General features: G+C 41.6%; 1 protein-coding gene across 3 annotated transcripts in view; it reads right to left on the minus strand.

The window, feature by feature from the left end:
- Positions 1–4830: 4830 nt before the first annotated feature.
- The window catches only part of ENTPD3 (ectonucleoside triphosphate diphosphohydrolase 3), a 34649-nt gene continuing 20860 nt past the window's right edge, over positions 4831–18619 (minus strand). Inside the window, exons 6-11 of one of the 3 annotated variants that reach the window (XM_019946890.3) lie at positions 17078–17237; positions 15897–16130; positions 10512–10784; positions 10203–10313; positions 9081–9218; positions 4831–6210 (exon numbers count right to left, since the gene is read on the minus strand). In XM_019946890.3, the coding sequence (XP_019802449.2) occupies positions 5974–6210; positions 9081–9218; positions 10203–10313; positions 10512–10784; positions 15897–16130; positions 17078–17237 (1153 nt within the window). In that variant the 3' untranslated portion in view covers positions 4831–5973. The remainder of the gene's footprint in view (positions 6211–9080; positions 9219–10202; positions 10314–10511; positions 10785–15896; positions 16131–17077; positions 17238–18619) is intronic. The other 2 variants (XM_019946891.3, XM_019946892.3) reach the window with 2 other exon arrangements.

Below are 18619 nucleotides of genomic sequence, written 5' to 3' on the forward strand. Positions count from 1 at the left end.
AAGTAGTAGATATAAAGATATAACTCTAGCATGACCTTAACTATGTGAAAACGTATAGAGAAAAAGATCCAGAAAGAAAGATATCATATATAAAGCAGAGTTTCTGAGTGCTTTTAAAGTATATTTTAAAACCCTCTTATTGTAGAAAATTGTGAAATACACAAAGCAGATAGAAACTATAGCAAACCTCCATGTACCCATCACCCCAGCCTCAAGGACCATCAAACCATGGACTAGTCCTATCCCATCTGCATTCTCCCTTCCATGTTATTTTGAATCAATTCACAGATGTGATGGTCAGTTTTATGTTTCACCTTGGCTAGACTACAGTCCTCCATTATTCATTAACCTAATGTGATTAAAACCATAATCAGTCATTTTTAAGTAAGGGAGGTTATCCTACGTAATCTAGGTGAGGCTGCCCTGTGAGTTTCATACTGGCCTCACTAGCCCCAACAATCACATAATCCAATTTCTTTCAAAAACAATTTCTTATGAAATTGAAATTATATATATCAATGTATCTCCTATTGGTTCTATTTCTCGGATTAAATCCTGACTGCTGTACTGCACATACATCATTTCATCTGAAGTAGTTTAGCAAGTTTCTAAACAGTAAGGATTCTTGAAAAAAATCCACAATACCATTATCTTACCTAAACAAAACTTAACAGCAATTCATTGATAATATCAAATGTTTAAATTTCGAATTGTCTCATTATTTTATAAAATTAAAAAAAAACCTTTTTTTTGGCCACACCACATGGCATGTGGGATCTTAGTTCCCTGGACAGAAATCGAACCTGTGCTCCCTGCAGTGGAAGCACAGAGTCTTAACCACTGGACCACCAGGGAAGTCCCTGAAAATGTTTTTGAACTATGAGTTTTTTTCAGCATTTTAGTTATGGAGAGAAAAAAAGTGCACAACCAGGAAGGATTTTCTCCATGGCTCCAGCAGGGGGTGGCAGTGTCTCGTGTTTCAAGAGGAAAGTAACTTGTATCATTTCTCTCCCAGCCTTAGTCTCCCCGCCCAGGGCTTACTTAGCACATGATACACTTTTGGTAAATGTATGATGAGTGAATAAATAAATGGGTGAAGGAAATACTTTTTTATACTTTTATTCATTGGCTATACTCTGTGCCAGGTACTAGCTGAGTGCTAAATTTTCTCTTTTAAAAAAATTTACCATGAGGTACCTATTATCCCCATTATACATGAAAAAATCTAAGGGTCAAAGAGATTGAAAGACTTTGTGAAGATCATAGAGGTAGCAAGTAGCAAATCCTTGAGTTACCCCAGATCTATATTTTATTTGTAAATGCCATATAGGACATACAGAAAGCATATGAATGGTTGAAAAAAGAGAACACCTGTAACTATACCCAGTTATAGAACATCACTGTCACCCCAGAGGTCTTGTTGTTATGGACTGAATGCTTGTATGCCACCAATACCTCGTATGCTGAAAGCATACCCCTAGTGTGGTAGTGTTTGGGTATGGGGCCTTTGGGAGGTAATTAGGATTAGATGAGGTTATGAGGGGGGTCCACTGATGATGACGGGATTAGTTCCCTTATAAAAAGAGAGCGCTCACTCTCCCTTTCTGCATAAGCAAAGAGGGAAGGTCAGCGAGAAGGTAGCTGTATACAAACCAGAGAGCTCTCACCAGTACCTGAATTGGCCAGCACCTTGATCCTGGACTTCCCAGTTTCCAGCACAGGGAGAAAATAAATTTCCGTTGTTTAAGCAACCAAGTCTATGGTAGTTTATTATGGCAGCCCTAGCCAACTATGACATCTGTTTATCTCTTTCCAAACACAACCCCTATCTTCCTCCAAATTTAAGAGTAATAATTTCCTTGCTTTTCCATAGAGTTTACCTTCTTTGTTTAGTTTTACCTGTTTTTGAACTTTATATAAATGGAATTATTCTATCTACCTACCTACCTACTTTATGACTTGCTTTTTAACCTCAACATTATGTTTGTAGGATCCATCCACATTGAGCATATATTTGTAGTTCTTACGTTTTTATGCTGTATGGTATTTTCTAGTACAAATATATTACTATTTATTCTTCCATTTTATGGAATGGGCATCTTGGTTGCTGGTAAGAACATTCTTAGGCATGTATCCTAATGTACATTAGAACACACATCTCAAAGGTATATATACCTTGGCCTGGAATTTCTGGGCTATCTGGTATGCATATCTTCAACATTATTAGACAATAGCACAGGTTCCCAGAGTGGTTGCACTAATTTACATTCCCACCTGCTGTAAGAGAGTTCCATTTTTCTATACTTTCACTAACACTTGGTATTGTCAGGCTTTTATATTTTGCCAGACTAATGGGTATATTGTGCTATCTTGTTATAGTTTTAATTTGCATGACCCTTATCTATTTAATGAGATTGAGCACCTTTTTATATTTATTGGACATTTAGATTTCTTCTTTTGTAAAATGTCTTTTCAAGCCTTTTGCCCACTGAGAAAAACTGGATCATCTGCCTTCTTCTCACTGATTTATAGCTCTTCATACAATCTGGTCCTTTATCCGTTATATATGTTGTAAATACCTTCTTCCACTCTATGGCTTGTCCTTTTACTCTTTTAATGGTGTATTTTGTTGAACAGAAGTTCTTAATCTAATGTAATCAACCATACCCAGTATTCTCTTATGGTTAATGCTTTTTATATAGTGTTTGAGAAACCCTTCCCTTATTCAAGATCTTAAATTTTTTCCCCCCATTCTATCCTAAAACCTTTGTAGGTTTATCTTTCACACTTATGTCTTTCACACTTACTACCTGGGAATGATTTTTGAAAATGTAAGAGGAAGGGGTTGAATTTCCTTTTTTCTCCATATGGAAATCCAATTGTCCCACATTTTTCACTACTGCTGTGATGTGACATCTCTGTCATAAATCATGCAATTGTATGTGAATGGGTATGTTGGACTACAAAATTCTAAAGTCGAACTCCTAAGTGCCACGATGCTGCCTTTGTCTGTGAAAGGAAATATGATGGACATAATGCATTTTAGACTTAACTAGAATCTCAACTCACAATCTCCATCTCCAAAAGTGCTTCCAGCTGGTGATGCTGGCATGTTATTTTACCTCTGAGCCCATGTTTTTCTTGCATGGTTATTGTAAGGAAGAGGCACAATTTGTGACACCTAATCATTTTATCATTACTACATATTTCAAATGTAAGCACTTGCTCTGTTTGGAGCCTTGGGGCTTGAGTTCTGTAGTTTTATTAATTTTCTATGGCTGTGTTACAAGTGGCCACAAACTTAGTGGCCTACAACAGCACCCATTTCTGACCTTGCAACTCTGAAGTTCAGAAGTATGGGTGGGTTCTCTGCTTAGGGGCTCACAGGCTGAAATGAACATGTCAGCTGGGTCAATCTCTTATTTTGAGGCTCTGGGGAGACCTGCTTCCAAGTTCATTTAGGTTGTTGACTGAACCCTGTTCTTTGAAGTTGTAGGACAGAGGTCCCTCTTCCTTGCTGGATGTCAGCCAGGGGTTGCTCTTAGTTCCTAGGGGCTGCTCTCAGGCCCTTTCTACCTAGCTTTCTGCATCTTCAAGTTAGCAATAGTCAAATCCTCCTCATGCTTTGAATATGACTTCCTTTTCTGGAGAAAATACTCTGCCTTTAACGAGCTCATGTGATACGATTAGGCCTACCTGGATAATCTCTCCATTTTAAGGTCAACTGATTAATATCTGCACATCCCTTGTGCCATGTAATGATGTAATCTCAGGAGTAACACCAGAGGGTGTTACTTAGCCTTTTGCCTACCATAGTAGTGCCAGATACATTACTTAGCCTGCAGATCTCGAGATGGTCTGTCTGAAAAGAATTCTTTGGTGTATGTCAGAAAACTCAAAATACTTCATCAGTTCGTTCCAAATTCCCAAATTGGCTAGAAATGTTGACTACAACTCGTCTTCATGGAGCTTTGACCCTCTTTCCTGCACAGACATATCTTTTTATTTGCAAACTCTTGGTGACTTGGATGCTATTTTATCTGATATCTCTAGAGCTTACTGCCCACCCTTCAGTCATTTATGGAACCATCAATCAACAAATATGTTGAGTATATAATACAGTCATAGCACTTATCCAAATCTGAGATCACACTTGGCAAGGTGTCAGGCCCATAGTAGGTATTTCTTAAATATCTGTTGAATGAATGTGTGAGTGATGAATTGCCCTTATGTAGCCTACTGTGTATTTTAGAATAAGCTATATGCACACACAAAGATAAGCAACAATATAAGAATTTATGTAGTTAGTTTTTTAAAAGCAGTCCAAGAGATAGATCATTTGTGTGTGTGTGGGTGTGTGTGTGTGTGTGTGCGCGCATGTGCACATTTGTGTTTAAGGAATGCTTTGTGGAAGAAGTAGAGCTAGGATTGGGCCTTTAGAAATATGATTATTTGGATGGGTGGGAGGATGACCCACAGTCTAGGTAGGAAGAACTGTGTGAACAAAGGTGCACTTTGGGATGGGAGCAGCCATTTTGGGTGGGAATCAAGGTATGAGTGGCAGGTTGTAGCCTCACAGAAGCTTTGCAATGTCAAAAAAAGTAAAGAAATGTTTGACTCAGTTATTTCAAGGAAACAAAGATTTATTAAAGTGAAGCACTTTGAACTCTCTGGAATAAAGGTGATATTAATGCATGACTTTCTTAATGCACTAGGAACGTTTCCTTAAGAAATTTTTTTTAGTTTTTAAAGCTTCCTTTCATAAATGCCACCTTGGGCCCTTAGGAGAAAGAGTACCATATGCAAGGTAACAAACACACACACTGCAAGTCACAATAAAATAAGAGTCATTTATTCTGTATTCAGCGAACAAACTATAATCTGAAAGAATGTTTATTTTTAATTTGTAGCCATTGGACTTGCTAGAGTTCTTTCCCATCCCACTTTGGAGTTAAATGTCCCCGTAGCTTTCTTTTCTTTTCCCAAAGTCAAGAACTGTGGCTACTATGCAGAGGCCTACCATCTAGGAAAGTACTGATAATTGGTAAGCAAATCATAGAAGAGGATGTCTTGTGACAACATCAGGTGCACCTGTCGGAATGGTGGGTGAAATGCATATGGTGCTAACGATGGAAAGCCAACCATAAGCAAAAGCCTAGCAAAGGCAGAATGATCTGGAACATGATAGCCTTGCTAGGAATAAACGTTTTACAGGGGGACACAGCAATGGGAAGGGGAGGCAAGGAGGATGGTACACACACAGGTGGCGATCTAACGAGCAGAGCCCTGAGTGGGAATCCCACTTCAGGAACGGCTTGTCGTTTTCTGGTAGACATTGTGCGTGTCTCTGTCCTTCAGGTTCTGCCTACATGACAAGCTTGGCTGGGGCCACTGTCCTTGGGGTAAAGGAGGCTTTTCCCCCAGATACAATGTTCTCCCAGTCTGAGGGAGCTCAATGTTTTGGGGGTTGTTAAGGAAAGTCTTAGTTAAGGACCAATGAGAGGAAGCCATAAAATGAGATATCTGATGGGGCCAGATGCTTCACTAGACACCTGACAGCTTCCAAACTCTCTGGGAGAAATACGGCATTTTTGAAGGAGGGAAAATGCAAACTGAGCCCTGAGGTCAATTCTTCAACGTTAAACTGGCATATTCTTCAACATTAAACTGTCATATTCTCAACTTACTCTTCCTCTGGGGCACTTGGATGAAAGAGCCTGACCTTGATGGCCTGTCTCTCCTCTGTTCCCCAATAGGTCAGCTAGTGGGTGGTGGGGTCTCTAGAGGAGCAATGTACACAGAACAGTTGAGAGACTCCCCAAGAGGTGCTTTGGCATAAATCAGTATCTGAGAGGCACACAGGCATTGGACTTTAGCTGTGTTTCCTGAAGATGGACATTTTGCTTGCATTGTTTGGTGCCCCCCAGGCTGATTATGGGCAGCCCTCAGGCTCCAGGAGCCACATTGTGAGGCTCACTCAGAGTCCACTGTGTTGTCCAAGGCATGCTGGGAGCGCCTCTGGTTCCTGGATGACACACACAGGTACATAAGATATGTCAGACACAGCAAGGCCACTGCTGTGAAGAAGGTGAGGGTGCCCATAAAGGCAGACGGCTTGATGGGCAGGCGAATCAGGGGGCTTTCGGCTGGGATCTGGTTGGTCAGGCTGAGCATGTAGCCAAGAGACCAGGCTATGCTGCTGTTCCCCACCTGTGGAGTAGAGGAGATGGCTCAGTTCTCAGGGCTGGGCTTGAGGCACGGATTACATCCCCAGGGCACACCATGGTCACCCTCCTGAGACACCCCCAGGAAACTGTGGCCTAAGGAGGTGAAAGGACTTGCCTAATTTCAGACACTGCAGAGACTGGGCTAGAACCCAGGTCACTGTGACCACAAAGGCTTGAGGGCCCAATCTCCCACACTGCAGAGAAAACAGCCGGAAGAACTAATCCTCATGGCCTCGTCACAGCCAAGCGTGAAGAGGGCACAGTTAATAACAGTGAAGTTTTCTCTGTCATCGGGTACAGAAGTGTCTATAGCTAAAGAAAGAGGGTGATGCATGTTTTACTGAACCCAGGACCAGTTTCTAAGAAAAAATGGTCAGGGGACTTCCCTGGTGGTCCAGTGATTAAGGCTCCACCCTGAATGCAGGCGGCCCTGGTTCAATCCCTGGTCAGGGGACTAGATCCTGCATGCCGCAACTAAGAGCCCGCGTGCCGCAACTAAAAAAAAGATCCCACGTGCCAAAACCAAAAAAAAGATCCCACATGTCGCAACTAAAGATCCCACACACTGCAACTAAGATCCCGCACACAGCAATGAAGGTCCTGCGTGCCGCAATTAAGACCTGGTGCAGCCAAATAAATATCCAAAAAAAAAAAAAACATAAAAAAAAAGAAAAGGTCAGTTTAAGTGGGAAGCAGACTTCGTCAGTTTCATCTGGTAGTTCCATCAATTTTTGTTTACATGTTTTTCAGCTATTTTATTAGATGTATAAATGTTTCAAATTTGCAATCTTCTATCCTCTCTATCTCAAATGATGCTCTTTATCTTAGACTATTTTGCCAGATATTAAAAAGCTACACCAATTTTTTTTTGTGTAGTATTTGCCTGATAGTTAAAAAATTTTTTTTTAACTTTCAAATTTTCCATGTCCTTTGAAAATGAACAAAACAGAAACAGACTCACAGACATAGAGAAGAGATTTGTGGTTGCCAAGGGAGAGGGAGGTGGGGGAGGGATGGATTGGGAGTTTGGGATTAGCAGATGAAAACTATTATATATAGGATGGCTGAACAACAAGGTCCTACTGTATAGCACAGGGAACTATATTCAATATCCCGTGATAAACCATAATGGAAACAAATACGAAAGAGAATATATATATATGTATAACAATCATTTTGCTGTACAGCAGAAATTAACACAACATTGTAAATTAACTATACTTCAATAAAATTTTTAAAAAACCCAAAAAACGTTTCATGTCCTTAAAGACGGTTTCTCTTATAAACAACATACACTTCATTTAAAAAAATCCAATCTGACAGTGCCTTTTAACTGGTAGGTTTAGTCCATTTATGATTATTGTGATTATTGATATATTTGGACTGCTTTCTAATACCTTAGTTTTAAATTTTCAATAAGTGCTATTTCCCTATGTTTATTTTTTTCATTTATTGCCTTAAAAATGATATAAATATGTTCCACTTTACATGATGAGTGTTTCAGGCCACTCTTATGTCCCTGTATCCTATGACCCTCAACCATACCCCCATCACATTGGATATTAGCTATACTAGAATTCTGGATTGTTATAAACGCATTCTTCTCTTTTACTTTTCTTTGGTTAGTTTTCTTTTTTCATTTTTAATATAAATTTTAAGCCACAAAATCATTTATTCTTACTTCCTATATTTTTATACATCTGGATTTATTTCTCTTCTTATTTGATCACTTCCTCCAAAAATATTTTGGATGTAAATCTTTGCATGGCAAATCTTCTGAAGTCTATTTATACCCTCACATTTGAATACTAATTTGACTGAGTATTAAATTCTTTATAAATAAAGGAAAGGAACTTGAAACCTAGAATTCTGTATCTCCCCAAATTGGTATTTAATGGAAAATCATTCCCCATTCTCATAATTTACTTTCCTGGTAATTAGATTAATTAGAAACAAAGCTTGGAGAGTACATGCCACCAACAGTCCTTAAACATCTCCAGACATCCTTAATTTTTATAGATGACTCAGTTTTATCTATGTAAAAGTAAACAGTCACAGGCCTAATGCTGGATATTGCTTACTTTAATCTAATTATTGCCGAAGCTAACATCGAACAGACTGACTCCAGACATACTTCAGGCTTTACATCTGCTATTGTTGAAATGAGAAAACCCTCCCAGAATCTGGGGAACAGAGTGCTGGATGAAAATATCAGCAAGGCTGCGTCATGAAAGCAAGGTACAGAGGCCCCTCACCAAATAGTCACCTCGTAAGAGCTGTCATTCCAGCACTGGACCATTCTGGACACTTGAGAGTGAATACAGTGACCTCAGACTCATTCTAAGATCAAATTCTTATTTAATGCTGCTTATTTAATCCCTATTCTCTGAAGCATAGATCTCACTCTGACATTTGTGTAAAATGGAGAGCAATTAGTTACTATTCTCTTAACAAAATTGTTACATTTGAAGCTTCTTGTCAGGATGAAAAGTCTCTGTTCCTTAACATATTTATGTATTCACTCAACAACATTTACTAAGCACCTTCCATGTTCTCAGCCCTGTGCTGAATGCTAGGAATATGAGGATGATAAAACAAGTGCTGCCACCACGGAGCTCAGAGTCCACGGTTCTTGGCATCCAATCCTTAACTCATGTGGAAGGTTTCTGATGACCACTTCCTCTGAATTCTCCATCATCTCTTCTCATAAGCTCACCAGGGATCAAGTCTCATTGGCTCCATTTAGCAAGTTAAACCCCAAGTCCCACTTACCTTCTACATTTCGTTCACACACATACACACAAGCATCTGTTTTGAGAGAAAGAGGAGGAAACAGTTTGTGCTTTGACTTACCTCTTTTTTAAAATGTATTTGGGGCCAGGTGTTCTCGGTGAATTTGTATCCATTTACAAGCAAGTGGTAGATATAATGGGCTGAGAAGCAGTAGGAGCGAGCGTACTCCTCATCAAACCGGGGGAGCAGCAGTGGGAGCTGAAGGCAGGTTCAAAACAGGGAGGAGGCAGGTTTTAAAACACACATTTCAGGGACTTCCCTGGTGGCGCAGTGGTTAAGAATCTGCCTGCCAATGCAGGGGTCACGGGTTCGACCCCTGGTCCGGGAAGATCCCACATGCCGTGGAGCAACTAAGCCCGTGTGCCACAACTATTGAGCCTGCGCTCTAGAGCCCGTGAGCCACAACTACTGAGTCCGTGCGCCACAGTTACTGAAGCCCACACGCCTAGAGCCCATGCTCCACAACAAGAGAAGCCACTGCAATGAGAAGCCTGCACACTGCAACGAAGAGTAGCCCCCGCTCGCCGCAACTAGAGAAAGCTCGCACGCAGCAATGAAGACCCAACGCACCAAAAAAAAAAAAAAAAAAAACCATTTCAGAACAGCTTAGGTCAGCTGTCATATTTTAAAGAATCTTATCACCCAGAATTTAATAATTAAAATTACTATAAAATAAATACAATGATAAAAATATCCCTGTTTTATGTTCATTTGTTTTATTTATTTTTTATGTTATTCCACATATACGTGATAACGTACAGTATTTGTCTTCCTCCGTCTGACTTATTTCACTAAGCATAATACCCTCCAGGTCCACTCATGTTGTTGCAAATGGCAAAATTTCATTATTCTTTGTGGCTGAGTGATATTCCATTGTACATATACACCATATCTCCTATATTCCCCCCCACCAGATCCCTATACAACATCACAGAAGAACAGTCTAAGTTTATAGAGTGCTTATGACGTGCCAAACACTGTTATAACCATTGTGCCCATGGTTAGAACATTAATCCACAACGCAGCTATGAGGTGGGGTCCCTTACTATCCCCATCTTATGGATATGGTGAAAGGAGGACAGCATAAAAGTCAAATTCACATACATACACATGCACACAAATGGAATCTACTCTGCTGTACTGTTTCGTACCAATATGGATCCTTTCTCTTTAAATACTGACCTTACCCCAATTCTGTGAGCAGAAATTCCAGGTGCTTGAGTTGAACGTGTGCAGGGAAAAACTACCCGAAAGGTTGAAAGCACTGGCTGTGTAGTAGAATCCTGCAAAAGCCTGTAAGGAAGTCGTGCAGAAGGAAATAAGTTCTCAGAATGGGATATAATATGGAGGTTTCAGAATGGGATATAATATGGAGGTTTCAGGGTACTGAATAAGAAAGTGGGAAACAGCTCAGCAGAGGAAAAAACAGAAAGGTGAGAAAGAAAAATTCAATGGGGAAAAAAAGGAATCTTTCCATAGTTTTGCCCTTACCAGAAATGACCTTTTAACTTTTGGCTGATATACGCCATTGAAGGAACAGACTTCTCGGTCATGGCAAGCACTGAAGTTAAATAGGGAAGCCACCTTTTCCCTACACAGTGATGGGTCCCCTGTTCCTTCAAAAGTGATGATGTTGTTGGGATCATAACTTTCAGGTCTCAGGTCTTCTGTACACAGGCTGCCAAACACATATGCCTCAGTGAAGGTGGTGTTGTAATTCCGAGGGTAACAGGGGTTGGCAAATGTGGTTTCAGTGGTATAATTCTGTAGGTACAAGAGTGAGGTGTTAGATATCACTGTTTTGTGGAGGCCCAAGTACAAATCCTCAGTGCAAATCCTTACTGTTGTCCCCCACCAATGCCGAGAGAGAAACGGAAAAAAGGCCATTCTGCGTCAATGTAGAAGGGAACTCCCAGGTTGTCTAGATAACTCAAGTCAGGGTGGGGGGATGATCACCCTGCACCAGGCACAACACTAGGCTCTTGCTTACACTGTCTGCTCCAGCCCTTACCACAGCCCTGTGAAGCAGGTTTTATGAACTCCATTTTGATGAGAAAACAAGATATGTTTAGATTCATTGACCATTTTGAAGAGAATGTTATCTATCCACCTAAAAAAATAATTCAAAAGGTACAAATAAATATATTATGAAAATTAAGGCTCCCTCCCATCCACTTTCCCCACCCTTATTCCCTCCCTGGAAGTAACCACTATTGCCAGTTTTGTGTATTCTACCAGAGATTCTGTGTATACTTCTTGTATGCATGTGCAAATATATTTTCTTTTCTCCTCTCTTTCTTTTTAAAATTTAAAAATTAAAAAAAAACTTTTGTTTTTAATAAAGTTATTTATTTATTTTTGGCTGCATTGGGTCTTCGTTGCTGTGTGCAGGCTTTTTCTAGTTGTGGCGAGTGGGGGCTACTCTTCATTGTGGTGCGTGGGCTTCTCATTGCGGTGACTTCACTCTTGTTGCTGAGCACAGGCTCTAGGCACGCAGGCTTCAGTAGTTGTGGCACGAGGGCTCAGTAGTTGTGGCTCGCGGGCTCTAGAGCTCAGGCTCAGTAGTTGTGCCTCATGGGCTTAGTTGCTTTGTGGCATGTGGGATCTTCCCGGACCAGGGCTCGAACCCATGTACCCTGTATTGGCAGGCGGATTCTTATCCACTGCACCACCAGGGAAGTCCCTAAAATTTTTAAATCATAAATGGCAGTACTGTATACACACTGTTCTGCCCCTTGCTTTTCTTACTTAAAAATATATCTTTGAGATTTTCCTTTCATTGTAAGTGTTAAGAGTGGGTTTTTAGTAGCTGCATAGCACTCTACTGTACAAATAAACTATAATTTATTTAGGGAGTCCCCTCTAGAGGAAAACTTAGGTAGTTTCCAATCATTTGCCTTTACAAAACAATGCTGTAATAAATATCGCATTACACAGAAATCTTCGATCCATTTGTAATTAATTTGGTATTAAGATTGGGATTTGATTTTACTTTTTGCAGATGATTATCCAATTTTTATCTGTGGTCAAAAATGTTCCCTTTATCAAATGCTGAATTCCAAAATGTGTTTGGTTCTATTTATGGACTCTCTTTTCCAAGAAATTGGATTCAAACTCTAATTTCAAAGCTACTAAGGCATATTTTACCCCCTACAGTAAAATCTTGACCCAGAAAACACTTAGCCCAACTCTTTCATTTTACTGCTGAGGAAACTGAGGTACATATCAAAATAATGTAATCATTTAACAAAAGGCAGTGGTAGGATTCTACACAGAATCCTACAGAAGTCCAAGACTCATCCAGTATAACTGACATGAGTGTTCTGCAGAAAGATCTTCATATGACTCTGTGGAGGCAGCAAACAGGCCCCCTTCTGCCTTAATGGTGTGAAAAAATCTATGGTGTTCAAAAGGTCTTATGTCTAATTTGTAACGTATCATGCCATGGTCACCCTATGGCTGAAATATTCGTTAAAAGAAAAAAATCAAATCAACCAAATGATTATTTAGTTTCTCCCTCCAAATCTGCCTTATACTTTTAAAATAATTAAATCATTTCTGGCTTGGCTTGGAGAAGAAGCAAGATAATATAAATTATTTCTGGCAGAAGAAGCTCAGTAAAGATTATTTCACTTCTCTTTTTGGAGTGTGAATTATTTGTTATGGCATTCCTTAAATATAATTTGCCAGTGTGCCAAGTTGCTTAGGCCCTCAACATTCAATAAATCTTCCCTGAATTTAGTGTTTTCAGGGCACTGGCATGAAAGGGTCATGTACTTTCTTTTATAATAAAATGACCAATATAGTTTTTCTTTTTATATAATGGTATTTGGAGTATTATGCACCTATAAAAGTATTAATTTCAAAAGATGTTTAACAACACAGGAAACTGCTCACAATATATTGTTAGATTAAAAAAAAGCTGGATATAAAATTATATGTAAACCATATGAAGCCAAATTTGTAAATACTATACATATTCCTGCATGAAAAAAAAAACTGGAAGAAAATGCAATACTGTGTTGATGGTGGCTAATTCCAGGTTTTGTTTATTATTTATATTTTTTATGTCTGTATTTTCTAATTTTTTTTTTCACTGAACATGTGTTACTTTAAAAACAGAAGAGGACTTCCCTGGTGGCACAGTGGTTAAGAATCCACCTGCCAGGGCTTCCCTGGTGGCACAGTAGTTGAGAGTCCACCTGCCGATGCAGGGGACGCGGGTTCGTGCCCCGGTCTGGGACGATCCACATGCCGCGGAGCGGCTGGGCCCGTGAGCCATGGCCGCTGAGCCTGCGTGTCCGGAGCCTGTGCTCCGCAATGGGAGAGGCCACAGCAGTGAGGGGCCCGCGTACCCAAAAAAAAAAAAAAAAAAAAAAAAAAAAAAGAATCCACCTGCCAATGCAGGGGACACGGGTTCAATCCCTGGTCCGGGAAGATCCCACATGCCGCGGAGCAACTAAGCCCATGAGGCACAAGTACTGAGTCTGAGCTCTAGAGCCCGCGAGCCACAACTACTGAGCCCTCGTGCCACAACTACTGAAGCCCGCGTGCCTAGAGCCCATGCTCCACAACAAAGAGATGCCACTTCAGTGAGAAGCCCACGCACCATAACGAGGAGTTGCCCCCGCGAGCCACAGCTAGAGAAATCCAGCATGCAGCAATGAAGACTCAACGCAGCCAAAAATAAATAAATACTTAAGTATTACTTTAAGTGTTACTTTAAGTAATACTTACGTCTTACTTAAAGAGGAAGAGAAAGTGAATTCATGTCCCTAACGTCTAACATGCTCTCAGAGTGAGACTTGAGCCCTGGGGTGACTGGAGACTCCTTTTTAAGAAAATAATTTGCAAAGTGTATATCTAGGTGTCACTCTCACCACACTCTGTAGCCCCTTATATTACAGACCGGGAAACGAGTCCTGGACTGGTGGCATTTACTCAGCCAGTTCATGATGCAGTAATCTTTGGGAACCTTCTAAGTTGGGGCTTGGCAACACATCTTTGGGACATGAAAGTATTGGTCAGGCAAGTCGGGACATGCATTTGTGGGTGATCCTCATCACACCTGGATTCTTCCCCTCACCTGAGTCAGAAGGCTTACAGTGCAGAGCCACCCTCTCAGGCATCCAGATGTTATCAGGCAAGTTGTAGACACACCCTGTCCCTGTGACCTGACTATCTGCAGTGAGGGGCTGGGGTCTCCCACCTCTGCCCCCAGTCCTGGGCTCACACCTTGAGACCTGCATTCTCAAACCCAAATGAGACCTCATCCAGGTGGAGTATTCACTTCTCTACTGTAGACTGTTGGGTACATAGACATTCTTTAATAAACATTGTAGGCGTGTGTGCATAAAGACACACACACACACACACACACACACTCTTCCTCAGTGTCAGTCAAATTTAAGAGGTTAGCTTCTCAAACCTCCACTCATTCTGGAAAAAAGGTGATTTCACCTGCTTCCCTTTTCCTGTCTAAAGTTCAGAGGAGCCCCTGCTCCACCCTCCACCCCCACCAGGGCCAGAGCTGGAGGAAGGGGCAATAAGTATTGCTAAAAATAAAAGGAGAGAGAGAAAAGAGGAGCCCCAGTTAACGAGGGTTGGTTAAGCTCCATGTGGGGTTTGGTTTGGCTGAGTGTAGGGTGGATATGAGGGTCTGGAGTGGGCACTGAGTCTTCTGAGCCATGGAAGTGTAGCTCAGGGCTGCCTGCAGGGTCCCCGCTCTGTCCTTCCCAGGAGTGCTCAGGCTCTCCCAACAATACATGTGGCATGCATGTGTAGTGGGGCTCCAGCCTTTCCTGTGAGGCTGAAAGAGAAGTTTTGGGAAGAGGGCCAGACCTGGAGGGTGAATTCTCACCACCTACCTTGCATGACTACTCAGTAAATATGGGGATCTGAAGATGTGACTTCTGCTGATGACACTTTTGTAAACCAGCCCAATTTTCTACAGGCTAATGGCTGGGGAATACTGCTTCCTTCTTCAGTGACCAAAGTAGGTTGCAGTGGTGGGGCTTAAGCTACTGATGCTGTGTCCACTATGTTCATAGGCTGACCCAGCTCTTGTCTCCTTCCCCTGGGCCCCATCAGAAGCCAGGATCTGTGGCCTCCGGTTGGCCCCATGCCCCTCTAGGTGATCAAGCCTCCTTCCCTTCGTGTTCCCTTCATCTTCATCTTCCCTTCTCAGCCATGGCTGAGATTGATGTCCCCTTAGCACTGGAGTTTGGGATCTCAGGTCGCATCCATGGTGCTAGTGCCCTTGCTGACACATACAGTACTAATGTCAAGTTCATATTAGTGACAGCCTTCTAGTTGATGCCTGAAGTAGCCATCTGTGTCATGGAACATTTACCATATGAATTACTGACTGATGTGATGGAATTCGGCTGCTCTAAGACCCCAACATATAAAGGGCATGAAATCTGCCTAATATAGGCTCATGTAAAAGAAGCCTGAGCCTGGGGAGGGCTCTGCCCTCTCCCCTGTCAGCAAGCATTTCCCATATGATCACTTTTATTATTTTGTCTGCACTCAGGGGAGTCTCAACATTCTCAGGTTTATTTAGCTACTGGTTTAAAACAGCTTGTGTCCATAAAGGGATCCCAAGTCCTGAATCATTTATAAAATATCTGGAGCTCTGGAATTTCCCTGGACTTCTGACTCAGATACACTGGAAATGGTCAACACATCAGAGAGAGAGAGAGAGAGAGAGAGAGAGAGAGAGAGAGCGCTTGGACGCCCACAAGTAAACAGGAAAATGCTGCTGTTTCCATCCATCTTCTAATTGGAGTGGAAAGGACAGACCCCAGAAGGCAAGGCATCTTCCTCTCAGCTAAGACCCCCGAGGGAATACCCGTTGCCCCCTGGCTCAGGTACCTGAAGGAGAATTGCCAGAAACCTCTTCTCAGCCTCATTCCGGCCATAACACTGGAAGCTATGCGTGTAGAGTGTGTACTCATAGCCATACAGGGACACCTTCACGATGTCACTGGTGTTCAGCCCCACGTTCTCTTCTACCGCGAAGGATATTTGGGTGGAGGCACCGCCTAAATCCAGGGCACCTGTGGTCTCCTTTCCGTTCGGATGCACCCACATATGCCACAGGCTCTTCTACACAGTAGGAAAAGGAAACAAGAAAAAAGACCAAAGGTACCATCTCTGATTGGCTAGGGTTCTTCACCCAAGACCCATCTCTTATTGCTAAGAAATATGACATAGGAAGCATTCAGGGCCAGATCTCTCCTTTATTTCAGGGGTGGTGAACTCAAATGCTTACAGGGACTGTACAGGCAACATAAATGAGTGAGTAGACAATAGGGAATGAGGTGTATACAATAGGGAATGAGGTGTATACAGTAGGGAATGGTGGGGCCTGGGGCAAACTGGGGAATGCATGAGCTATACTCTGTTCCAGTTGGTTGTTGCCATGCAGGAATGTGAGTCTGCTGTGACCAGCTCCTCCAACTTTTGGGGAGTGAGGGGGGCAGGAGAAGCTAGAAATGTGGATTTTTATGTGAATTTTCCAAAATATTAACTAATTTAATTTAATTAAAAATGTATTCAAGGGGGAAGAAAATAGGTCTTAGACTGAACATAGTATGGTGTCCTCTGCACCAAAGGAGCAGGGAGTATGGAGACTGGAATGTGAGGAGACCTGAGGACACAGAATGAGTTGGGAAGAAAGCTGCCTGAGGGCTCTGTAAATTCCAGATGGCTGTGTGGGGCTTCTTGGAAGGGTCATTTTCCAGGTGTCCTTCAAAAGACTCATAGCCCACTGCTAGATTTAGATCCTTCCCTGCCTCTAATTTCTTATTAGCTAGTAAAATGATGATATTCCCCCTCCCCCATGCATTTGGTCCTGTTTAGGATCCACGGCTTTGTCCTAGCTATACATGTCTTTTCTTAGCTGTTGTATCATAGATGTTTCCCTAATTCATTACATGATAGAAACAATGCAGGACAGGTGGCCCTGTTGGCATGTACCTCAGCTTAAGTTACCAAGCACAGGGGACAGGATAAGCAGCAAGATTAAAAACCATGCATTTGTTTTCACACACCTCCAGGAAATTTCCCATTAAATAGTTGGCTGTAATCCATCCATAAATCCCTTCCTCTTGCCCAGAAATGATTTGAGCATCCCTAAAATCAAAGGGCTGAGACTCGAAGTAGTTTTGGATGCTCGCAAGGACTTCATTAGCTGCTGTTTCGTTTTGCAACCTATGCAAGGCACAGAACACAAAAGGCTGAGTGCCCAGACAACGATCTTAAAATAACCCCTCCACCCACTTCAGGCAGGGACAGTTTTCCAGATGTATATAAGACATGGCAACCCCCTGTACAAGTTGAAGCCTCCCAGGCAAGGCAGGATGCACCTGTTACCTGTCAAACTGCCAAGCAGGAAAACAGCTACCAGTAAAAATACCACTTGTTCTCTCCGCCCCTACCTGTTCCTATCCCTCTCTCTAGCAACCAGCTAATGAAAAGAGCCTCCTACTCAGTCACCATTGCTCTGTCTCAGATCAGCAGAGGAAAGGAGATCGGTGAAGGCATAGGAGTGGCATAAGTATCTCTTGGGGCACCATATAAAGAAGCCCTCATCAGGCCAGAAGGAAGGGGAGCTTAGGAGGGAGGGGGAAAGGAAGAGGGATGAGTTTTCAGCTGTCCCAGCTTTGCTCTTTGGGAGGGCTTCATCATGAGGGGATATGATGGCCATCATGACTGTCATTGAATTGAAATTCATTAGTGTGCTGACCCATGGAGGAGTGGTAACATAGTGTTCATATCACCCATGATGTAGAGTAATAATATCGTTCATCTGCTGCCATTTTATGAAAGAAATCTCACTTGGGAGACTCTTTTCCCTTTCATCAGTGGGTTAAGAAAGCCAGGGGCACTGGCTCACTCTTGGCTGAAGAAGAAGAAAGAGAAATGCTACAAGCAGAAGTCCATTCCAGTTCAGTAGCAAATTATCACTGCTTGGAAAATAATTAAGAATTTTCCTAGTTTTATTAATTTCCATCCCAGAGATTCTCAAATTATTGTTTTTTTAATATTTGACTTTTCTAGCAATTAAAATATCAACTAGTTCCTCAGAAGAAATGGATCACCATCAGAAAGTTTCACAAGGAGGCATTAATATTTAATTTATTCAAATGCGACATTCACTTTTTCCCCAACTGGCAAACTTTTGTATTCCATGGTTTTTGTCATGGGCTATAAATTACAGAGCCTTTGAATGATTTCTCGCGGAGAGGACTGGGAGAAAAAAGCAACCAAGAAAGTTGGGTTCTTTGTTTCCATAAGAAAGAAAAGGCAGAAGAAGGGAATTTCTATGACATTTCTATTTCAGGTAAACGCAATTATTTTGAAAACACACTGCAGATTCCAAGAGTAAGCAAAGAAATCTGACTTCTTTCCGCATTCTACTTGGTCAACCAGGACACAGGAATAGAAAAAAGGAGAGGAAAACTACAAGGAAAGGGCTCAGTCCAATTGAGAGTGCTTCATGATTTTTTTTGATGATCATCTTAAAGTGACTCTGTTGTTCCTTTGTATTTTCTTCATGCCCACATGAAGAAAATACATGTAATTTTACATTC

This window comes from Tursiops truncatus, chromosome 10 (genome assembly GCF_011762595.2).
Source record: "Tursiops truncatus isolate mTurTru1 chromosome 10, mTurTru1.mat.Y, whole genome shotgun sequence".
NCBI classification, from domain to species: Eukaryota; Metazoa; Chordata; class Mammalia; order Artiodactyla; family Delphinidae; genus Tursiops; species Tursiops truncatus.